The sequence below is a fragment of the Schistocerca americana genome, chromosome 2, assembly GCF_021461395.2.
Source record: "Schistocerca americana isolate TAMUIC-IGC-003095 chromosome 2, iqSchAmer2.1, whole genome shotgun sequence".
In the NCBI taxonomy this organism is placed as follows: Eukaryota; Metazoa; Arthropoda; class Insecta; order Orthoptera; family Acrididae; genus Schistocerca; species Schistocerca americana.
The window spans coordinates 960,476,852-960,488,154 of NC_060120.1; the positions used below are offsets into that span (position 1 = coordinate 960,476,852).

General features: G+C 41.2%; 1 protein-coding gene across 1 annotated transcript; it reads left to right on the top strand.

The window, feature by feature from the left end:
• The first annotated feature begins 5,372 nt into the window (after positions 1-5,372).
• Positions 5,373-8,263, top strand: LOC124595050 (proline-rich protein 2-like). The gene is made up of 2 exons (XM_047133615.1): positions 5,373-5,505; positions 7,846-8,263. Exons 1-2 carry the CDS (start codon positions 5,467-5,469, stop codon positions 8,104-8,106), a joined length of 300 nt encoding a protein of 99 aa, XP_046989571.1. The 5' UTR covers positions 5,373-5,466; the 3' UTR covers positions 8,107-8,263.
• The last annotated feature ends 3,040 nt before the right edge of the window (positions 8,264-11,303 follow it).

Below are 11,303 nucleotides of genomic sequence, written 5' to 3' on the forward strand. Positions count from 1 at the left end.
CGCCAGAGTTTATCAATTGTAGTTACTGGCCGTCTCAGCAACCCGTGACCAGATGTTTCCAGTGGATGAGACATCTGGAAAATGCGCTGGTCAGAGAAGCAGTCGAACACCACCAGACATGACAGCAACATTCAGTGTTGTCTTGTTTTGTTAAAAAATTGCGCCATGGCCTCCTCAGAGGCAGAGAAATGGCACTAGCCTTAACACGTTAGTAATGTCATGCTTGAGGTCTAAATTACAAGTCACGTAAACCACAAGTTATCCTGTTCTCTGCCCAGAGATTCTCCATACAATTACGCCATGTGTTTGGCACTGTATGACGATTTACAATGCAATCTGGCAACATTCGTTCTCCTTGGTATCTTAGTATACAGATATGTCTAACTTGATGCTTTCGCCACAACTGAAATTCGCCATAAGGACGACGTGGAGTCACCCCTCTGTCCGGTAATGATGTTGAGTGCCCACTGTCGGCGCACCTCTCGCTGCTGCCACCTCATGGGAAGCCTCAACAATGGTCGTCCTGCTGCCAGGCACTAGTGCTCTCAGTCTAGACACTTGCCTTGCTGTTTACGAGCCCATTTACCGACTGAGACTGCGAGACGTGGCTGCACTATCTTACACAGTCGACCAAGCGATGTGCTTGAACTCTCCAGAGCTAGTTATGAGATGATGAAGCCGTTGATCCCACGTAATGTGTTCAGCCTCTCTCTCTTGAACCCATAGATTCCATATCTGCACGTCAGTCGTCGATAAACTGCAGTTTTGAAATGCCATGATACCACCACTGTCGAATTCCAAAACATGCTGGTAGACTTTTCCCCTTCTTACGAGACGTATGACATCATCTTCATATGACAAATCAATCTTCAAATACGGTATCTGGTCCATATATGTAGAATGTATGCGTTGTTACTCCCACCTACTTTGTGGGTGTGTGCTGAAATGCTTATCATCTGCGTATTAAGTTAGACTGTTCATTCCATTTAACACTACCTGTAGTTCTTTTTCTCTTTCACTTAAGACTGTAATGTCATTAGCGAATCTCATCATTCATATCCTTTTACGTAGAATTTTAATCACGCTCTTAAAGCTTTAATTCTCCGTCATTGGTTCTTCATCGTGCAGATCGTAGAATAAGGGCGAAAGGTTACATCCTTGTCTTACACTCTATTTAAATTGTGCGCTTCTTTCTTGTTCTTCCAGTCTTATTGTTCTCTCATAGTTATTGTACATACTCTATAGTACTCGTCTTTCCCTATAGCTCACCCGCATGTTTCTCAGAATTACGAACATGTTTTTACATTTTACATCGTCGGACGCTAAAGTCAAACAGATCATCATCTAACAGATCCTCATTTTCTTTTCCATTATTTTACGTATTTATTATTTTATTAGTCCGGTCAGCAGCTTGTAGGCTCTTGCTTAAGGGTGATATTCCGACTACATTCTTAATTTTACCGTCTTTGCTTTTAATTTCCCTCAAGATCGCTTTGGCTTCTTTCTTTGCTGAGTCAGTTCTTCCAACAATCATTTATTTTTCGATTTCTTCACATTTATCCTTAGGTTCCATGCACTTCCTATTTATTTCACCCTAAGTGACTTGTATTCCAGTATCCCCGAATTTCCGTGAATATTTCTGTACTTCCCTCTTTCGTCGACCAACTGAACTACTTCTTGTGTTAGCCATGGCTTCCTCGCAGAGACCTTCCTTGCACCTATCTTTCTCTTTCCAGCTTCTGTGAATTCCTTCTATAACTGTCCTTTCCTCTACAATTGAATTGACTACTGAGCTATGCACTGATTCTTCATCGCTAGACTCTTAAATGTCAGGCAACTCTTTATCATTACCAAATTGTGATGTGGATCTGCATCTGCTCCTTGGTACACCTTACAGTCCAATATTTGGTTTCGAAATCTTTGCCTGATCTTTCTCTAACTGGAGTCTTCCTATATCTCCCGTTTTATCCAAGTGCAAATCGTCCTCTTGTCGTTCGTAAAGAAAGTACTTATTTGCTGTTGCTAGCCGAAGTTTATTGCAAAACTACCAATCCCATATTCTCCCGTAGACTTTTCTTCAGCTCCTTCCTCTTCAACCGCATTCCAATCCTCAATGATTATTAGATTTTTCGTGTCCCATTACGTACTGAATTACCAGTTCAAAATTACAATTTTCCTATCTCTTCTAGACTTTCTAGCTTAACTAACATGTTGAGACTTCTGACATTCCACACCCCGACTCTTAGAACGTCAATCTTTCATTGGTCATTCAATATTTTCTCACAGTCATCTCCCCTTTGCAGATCTGGATGGGGGACTGTCCGAAATCTTTTGCTTACAGAGAGATCATCATGCCAGTTGTTCAGTACTGGTCTCACGTACTAGGGATACACATTACGTGTCCTTAGCGCAGTGGTTTCCCTTGGATTCTGCATTCTCATACCGGTGATCACTGCTGATTCTTCCGTCTTTTAGGGGCAGTCTCCTACACCATGGGGCGAGAGAGTGCCCTGGATCTCTGTCCGCACCTCCATCCTCTTTAACAATGAAGTTGGCAGAACAAGGGTGATTTCTTATGCCAGATTTATTCGGCTGCCATTGCTGATGATTTTTATTCAAAATTTTAAGTAGTGGAGAGGTTGGCATCTGGAATCCAAGACTTTTTCATTACTAGTCAAAAACTCTATACTTTTTTCTTCCCACAGAGTCTTTTATTACAGATGGCAGCGAGGCATCCTTTTTTTCCTGTTTATACTACAAGAGAAGAAGGATCTATTTGCCACCACCACTTTGACCTTAAAAGAAAAAGTAACAATAACGCCACTTCAGACATGTACCCCTAACTACGCCTATCCCAATAGCTGTACCTAAACATAACAAAGGTGGAAAGGAAAGGAGCGAGAGGATATCATATGCTTGTAAGAGAGGTTTTTTATTCTAATGATCAGGTTGCGTTTTAGTGGTTTGTTTATGTATGTAGCAGAGCAGAATTTTTCTTTCTTCGAGTGAACTCACTGTGTGAAACCAACTCACGCAGTGACTGTTCGCCTGCCGGTAAAACACATAATCTTGGAACATAGGTATCATTTGTGGTGTAAGTCTGTCAAGAGTGGCACGTGTGAAGAATGCCAGAATTCGCTGGACTAGATGCCAGACATCTACTGCTGGAGATCTCCGCCCTGCAAAACGGAGAGTCAGCGAGATGAACTTTGTGGAGACAAGAAAGATTGTTTACCGTTGGCGGTGACATACCACACGGAGCGTGCAGTAGTGCCAAGACAACGGACGTTCGCAGCCCACCATATATGACGCCTCCTATAGATCGGATACTTCTGTTCTATCACATTGGAGGCGCAGTGCCTGCTACTTGTATCAGGAAAACCAAACTGAAAACTGTAAGATTTGCGGGATATGTGACCGCAGTGGTTAGCACACTGGACTCGCATTCGGGAGGACGACGGTTCAATCCCGTCTCCGGCCATCCTGATTTAGGTTTTCCGTGATTTCCCTAAATCGCTTCAGGCAAATGCCGGGATGGTTCCTTTGAAAGGGCACGGCCGATATCCTTCCCCATGCTTCCCTCACCCGAGCTTGCTCTCCGTCTCTAACGACCTCGTTGTCGACGGGACGTTAAACACTAATCTCCTCCTCCTCCAGGATATGTGATAAGGATGAATGTAGATAGTATGAAAAAAAAGAATGTAGGAGAAGAATTTTGGTAAACATTTTTGGAATTCAGTGACCAATTAATTGTTATATTTAGATTAAAGTTCAGTCTTGATCACGTTATGTCTGTTTTAATGAGTAACCGGTTTCGGTTTTTTCTATAAAACCATCATCAGACCCATTGGCTCCTTTGGGTTGGTAGGTGGAGCTCTCCTTGCTGCTGTGCAGTCAACTGATCATTAAAACAGACATAACGTGATCAAGACTGAACTTTAATCTAAATAGGAGAAGAATGGTATGACGAGCCGTGGGGTAAGTAGGAGTTGGGTTGTTAAGTATTGGTCGAAATTGCGGATGAAGTTTGGAAACTAAGGAGGCATGTGCACACATATATTTTTCAACGCACCAGAGATCGATGGCAGAGAAGGCCAGGAATACGACACAGGGTCACCAGTGGAGCGGACAAAATGATACTGACGATCACGAAAGAAGGGCGGAAGAGAAGGATGAAGAGGATACATGGGCAGGAGTAGAAAGAGGAATTCATGACGTGGCTACATGTGGTGCCACAAAGGCCGAAACGAAAGGAAAAGAAGAACATTCCTCATACTCTAATACGTTAAAAGAGCTTGGCTATGCCATTTTCTGTGCACCAGGAGACAAATTTCCAGGAGTAGTTGCGAAATATAGATTAGTAATTATATATCGAGGATTCGCGATTGTTTAATGCTAGTTCAGCATAAAAATATGCAAAGGAACCTCTGTTCTCCGGCTGAGGATGGAAAGAATGATAGGGAGTTAACTTCACGACAACGTGTTAGGGACAGACCACAAACCTGGGCAGTAACTGTGGTGTGTTTTTACCACAGGAACTACATCAGCATTCATCTTTATCGCAAACACGGACGACGTAACTCTATACGGTGGGCCAGGGTTTTTAACCACAGTCGTCGCAGTCCTGAACACCTGCAGAACCGTGGTTGCTTTATGCGTTTCAGGATGTCTATCCTACAAATTGCATTGATGAGTAACTTCAAATATAAGCTTCTACAAGGCAGCTACAGGTATATTAGTCATTTAAACGGGTGACTTCATCAAGTCACATATGTAAGATAATGTTATACGTCATCCCGTCGATGTGACAGATGACCTCCCAATTTACACACTGGAGTTAGGTTGAGCTTCGAGAATCAGCAGGTCGATGAAGGAGTGTGCGGCGAAAGACGACTTGGTTGGTTGGTTGGTTTTTGTTAAGGGGACCAAACTGCAAGGTCATCGCTCCCGTCGGATTAGGGAAGGATGGGGAAAGAAGTCGGCCGTGCCCTTTGAAAGGAACCATCCCGGCATTTCCCTGAGGGGATTTAGGGAAATCACGGAAAACCTAAATCAAGATGACCAGACGCGGGATCGTACCGTCGTCCTCCCGAATGCCAGGCCAGTGTGCTAAACATTACGCCACCTCACTCGGTAAGGATGACTTATCTCTTGTTCTGTCAGGGCACAAAAAGTTTCATGTACGAGTACTCTCGTCATGCCTTGTTGGTTCTTTATTTCTTTGAGGCAGACATCTAGGAACAAGCGGGTGTCGATGAAAAACTGAGCGACAGTAAGATATTAAGTTCGTCGCAGCTGTGCTCTGTGACCTTGTGATATAACCAGATACTCCACTGCCACATTTAGACTGCAGTCTCTCCTCGTCCCTTTGTTGAAGAGTCACGGAATCACGAGTACTCCACATCACGCAGTGGCGAGCCTTATAAAAGCCCTGCAGCCCATGTTCACAACAACACTTCCATCACCATGAGGGCGACAGTGGCAGCTCTTCTCCTCTGTCTTGTGGTGAGTAGTAAGGACTGAGACTTTATCGAATTTTGTGCTCAACGTATCTTTACTGGTACTTATTTCTATATTAACTTGCAAACACTGTATGCTTCAAAATGTACCTACAACATGGTATTCTCGAATGTAAGGGTGGAAAATTATTTCCAACATTTTCGGATCTGTAAGGGACTTCAAATTAGTTTTACATGCATAAGTGAAGAGAGTGTAGGGAGATTGTTAAAAATTTCTCAACTATGTGTGACTCGTTATAAGCTACACATCCATAATTTCACTAAATAATCGGCATCTTTCTTCTCATTGGACAAATGTTTGAGAGGGTGACAGTTGCAATCACTGTCTGACCATTCACACGCGATTAAAGGGGATTTCCTAAATTGCACGACATCAATCCAAAAAGATTCGACAGTAAATTAATACAAAGTACAGGAAAATTAAGATGTTGATTTCAACGCTCTAGGTGTTCTACATCCCCTCCCCTGTCCCACCTGATTACAAGGCACAGAACATTCATACACCCATGAGTAACTGTCAGTGAAATCTGTCTTTGACACGTTGTTCAACTGGTGTGTCCCATTGATTTGAATGTCAGTTATGTCGTCAAATCGCTAAAACTTCATATGAACTTCTGCATTTTATCATTTTGCGATAGCTTCGATTTCATAACACCAAATCTGATCACCCGTGATGACTTGTTCAAGAAAATAATTGTCCACGTGTTTGATTACAAGCTAGTCAGGGGAAGGTGCCCAGGCATAGTTACTTTCGTTCAAGAGACAACCCGAATGGGACAAACCTTGTACAGACTTTGTTTCTCTTCAAGACATTCTGAAGAATGCCTTAAACACTTAGAGATTTTGCTCCATTTCTGAGGCAACAGTGATTACACCGTATGGTCGCAAGTCGAAGTTACAGGAAAACCACAACAACAAAAAATAATTAATATAGAGTAAAGAAATTTCGGGAATAGATCTAACTACGTATCATATTTAAATCATTTTCATTGCAAGACCACAGGTCAGTGTAAGTGAGAGATAAGGTATCGCAAATATGAAATGTTGGTACATTAATAACCGGCGTAACCGTCAGACTGTTGAATGCAAGCACGCAAAGGCGAATGCATTGTGTTGCACAAGTGCGGATGTCAGTTTTTGGGATGACGCTTCACGCCTGTTGCACTTAGTCGGTGAATACGTGGACAGTTAATGCTGTTTGTGGACTACGATGGAGTTGTCAGCCGATGATGTCCCATACGTTCTCGACCAGAGACAGATCTGGGGATCGAGAAGGCCAAGGTACATGTGGACACTGTAGAGCATGTTGGCTTACAACAGCAGTATGTGGACGAGCATTGTCCTTTTGGTAAACGCTGTTCATCAATGGCAGCACTGCAGGTCGAATCACCAAACTCATGTGCTGGTGCTGCCATACAGAGTGGCAGTCCACACTAGACCATAATTCCAGTTGTAGGTCCAGTGTGTCTAGCACGGCAATTGATAGGCTGCAGGCCCTCGCATTGCCTCCAGCTAACCAACACACAGCCATCACTGGCACTGAAGCGAAATCAGCTTTCATCAGAGATCACAACAGACTTTTACCCTGCCCCCTTGCAGGCTCTCGCTTGACAACACTGACGTCGCAAATGGCGGTTGTTTTGGATCAGTCAAGTGGACGCCACAGACCTTGTGCCACAGACCCGTCCTTGAATTAACCAATTTATAACAGTTCGTTCTATTATTGTGGTGCCAACTGCTGCTCAGATTGCTGCTGCAGATGCAGTATGATGTGCCTGAGCCAGACACCGTGCACGATGCTCTTCCCCCTCGGTAGTACCACATGGCTCTTCGGATCCCAATTTATTGCTACTGGATATTCTAGCGACCATCGCTGCCAGCAATCATTTGCAGTGGCCACATTCCTGCCAAGTCTTTCTGCAATGTCACGTAAGTAACATCCAGCTTCTCGAAACCCTTTTATACGACCTTGTTCAAACTCAGTGATGTGTTTCTGGCGAAACACAAATAACGGCTTGGTACTAACTACAATTGGCATCAGTGTATACATTTAGTTATGCTTACTTGAAGTAATCATCAATAACGGTTGAACACATTCATTCATTCAGATTTTGCAATAAAATAATGAGACTGGCTTCTAATGGGTGTCAGTGTAAAAATACGCTTCTGAAGTTACAGTCCGAATAGTCACACATCATAATTTCTGCGATTTATTGTCTTTGTTTCAAAACTACATTAGCGGAATCTTAATCTCCATTCAGATGGAATACCACTTAATTTCCATCTACATATATGACGTAGTTCACAATATGACATTCAAATACAGGTATCAGCATGCCGCAGCCAAGAGACTCCACCTGGCCCTCCTGGACCAACTGATGGGCCACAACCAACTGGTCCACCAGGCACACCAACCGGAGGTCCTGATCCAACAGGTCAACCTACTGGAGGTCCTGAACCAACTGGACCACCAGGCCCACCAACTGGAGGTCCTGAACCAACTGGAGAGCCCCAACCAACTGGAGGGCCACAACCAACTGGTGGGCCTGAACCAACTGGACAACCAGGGCCGCCTCCCCTGTTTTAGGGTGGTGTTTTCTATTGGTGCAAGATTAGCGCATCTGGGAACGTTAAAGGATTTCAGTTTTTACCTTTGTAGTTGACTTTAACCGAATTAATTGATGGAAGTGTTCTTATGATTCATAAAAACCAATTACGATTAAACTAGCAATGAAAAAGCTCCATTAATGTTTTATTTACTGTGTGTGCATAAAAGCAACCAGTTCTCCAAAAATATGGTACCAATATTTAAAAATTATTACAGGAGTTACTATCGCTTCATACCTCATCAAATTCTTTACCACTTCATTTGCAGTTCCAAAAGATGCTGTACGTTGCCGAAGGAGTCCGTGTTACAGACTACGTGTACTTCATGAACTGATATGTTCAAATATCATACATTGAGAAAACACTCTTCTCATCTATAGAGAGCCCTGTGAAAGATTACTGATACATAACTTTTGAACGAAAAGGATTTGATGCTCTGTAATACAACTTGCGATTTAAGATGGTTTCCTTGAAGCCTATTTACTCCTCCTTCAGTTATATATTTTTTACCTCTTTTTATGTATGGGTATTAGCAAACATTAGTTTGATGGTGTGACTCTTAAATTTAATGATGCTTCTGTTATTTGATTAATAAGTTGCCTTCTACAACAGTATTTATCTGGGATCTGGACTTTATGTTTCGTAGATAACAGCATCTAGAACGAATATTAACCGCAATTCAGCGTAACACCAGCGGTAGCAATGGCAGAAGGGATGGGTACGTACCCCTTTTAGACCGTTCGTGCTGCCAGTTACAGGGAACCTGTCGCTAATAAGAAATTAAGCTTCCTTCATGAAGATATGAATATTAATCATTATAAGCAGATGGTGTACTCAGTATTGTTTTAGAATAACGTCACCAATAAAAATAGAAGTCACTAAACTTAATCAGACCGATATGACCATTCCCTTCAGTCTGTAGCAGAATGACTATGTGAACGCTACTACATTCAGTGTAAAAGATTAAATAGGAAAGAAAACAGACTGAGAGTCATTAAGGAAATAACTAGTGGATGCATCTCCTTTATAGCGGAAATATTCTTGACGGTTCTCTCAGCAATATGTGCTCTGAGTAATACACATCCATCCATATCAAATTGGGTAGACTGAAAAATTATTGAAACTCTAAAGAAGAAATATGTAATTGGTAATTAAACTTCAGTAACAAATTCTCAAACCATAACTTTTCTAATAATTCAAGGTTGGCCTTCCAAAAATTTCCGAACTACGTTTTCGAAATGCATATGTGAATGTACTGGTGCCCATTTATATGTAGGGGCAAGATATTAGCACTAGATAAGCTTAATGCATGTCCACATATTTAAAGGCTCAATTTTTCTCGCACAGCATACTTTAATGTAACATGAATGAGACCACGGTTAAGAACAAACAATACGTTATTATACTGCACTCTTTTAGGAGACCCAAACACTGCTATCCCCGCCATGGTAAATAAATGGAACGTATTCTATTGTGCTGCATGTCCTGTAAAGATAATGTTGTATAGAGAGATGATGAGTTTGTTGGACGCCTGTTCCCAAAAGGAATTCAAAGAAATGGTAATTATTCTTCAGATAATACTTTTGCAAAACTAGAAAAATTAAAAAATGATAAAATGTGCCAATTGATAGGCACCAAAAATACGGCAAATTGCAGGTCATTATTGCTAGTAGTTGACAGGAAAATGTTCATTATATAGCGAAAGAGAATATTTGGGGGAAATGATGTTTGAAATTTTAACAACAGTTCATGAATTCTTTAAGCAGGTTCCGTGCTTTGTCTATCTTGCTCGTGAAAGTATTTATTTTTCCTCGCATCACTCCTCCTTCTCTTATTGTTTGTGAATGACATATTACTGAATACGTGATTCCTAGAGAACAAGACACCTAATAATATTCGCTTTGGTGCATATGGCAGTAGAATGGTATACTCCATAGCGTATAATGTGCTCTGCCTACAATACTTGAACAGTTATATGGATTATGTTTAAACGGTCCAGACACTTGGTTGACATAAAATAGGTACCAACGAGCAAAGCGTGTATATGCACGTAATTACCTATCAAATATTGTCATGGGCATTATAAAGCAAATTTTCAGAGACTGGTCTGACTCTGACTTACTAAATAAGTGTCTCCATGGGATTACACGGAATCAAATTGAGAGAGTGGGCAACGTAGTTTGGACAAGATTTCTGGTCCTCATATGCTTGAAACTTTTTTTACAGAGGACGTCGTAGTTGATATTATCTTATACCACATTACAGCTAGGAGCGTTGTCCACATTCATACAAAAAACTGTAGTTATTTTGTTACTGATTACTTCCATGTAGGCTTGATGTACATACAAAAGCAATTTTCGGGCATGTCATAAGTGCTGTGTACTAAAGATACAATACAAAGGCAACAACAAAGGTATTATGTTAGTCTTCAGACTCACCATCTCAAACTGTCCCACGTGCGCCAACTGTAGGAAGATGTAACACAGATGGTTGGTTATATCTTTCCAGCTAATGTTTTATGAGCATCCTGTGTAAATACACTTTTTTGAACATAAGTTTAAAACGCCTTACTTAGAATTAAGCTAAACACAAGCTATGTATATTATTTTGAAAAGAAAGTCTCTTCTATTTCATTTCACAAGACGCACAAAAACTACACATTCATTATTACCTAGGTCCAGAGCCCTTTAATGACGGCGACTTCGGAGATGTTATGGCAACTCAGGAACAATAGGTGAAAGTCATCTATAAATCATAACATAATCTGGAAAATGTCATTAGTTTATAGCACACAAATACTACACAAACCAGCATATGAACCCATAACCTATTAATTTATACACAATCAAAATTATACAACATTTTACTTTGGGATATGTGCTCGGAGTACTTAGTCAGTAGTAAGCTACAATAATACAGCCAAATCTTGTGTATCAGATGTTTCGCACAAAATGTGACCTCACACTGAAAACTTCGGAGCTTTTATGACGTCCAAGAAAAGAGAAAAGAGATAGCTCGGACTGTCAGGAAATAACTGATCGTGGCACACCAGTGAGAAAATGTTTTCAGACATTGAAATAGATTAATAAGTTTGGACAAGTTTAAAAAAAATAAAAAAAACGTTCATTTCAGCAGCAGTGGACGAGCATCTCATCACAGATGTTATCTTTCGTTGCG

Coding starts and splice junctions, on each gene's coding strand:
- LOC124595050 (XM_047133615.1), top strand. CDS start 5,467: ATGAGGGCGACAGTGGCAGCTCTTCTCCTCTGTCTTGTG. Junction 5,506..7,845: donor CTCTTCTCCTCTGTCTTGTG/GTGAGTAGTAAG, acceptor ATTCAAATACAG/GTATCAGCATGCCGCAGCCA.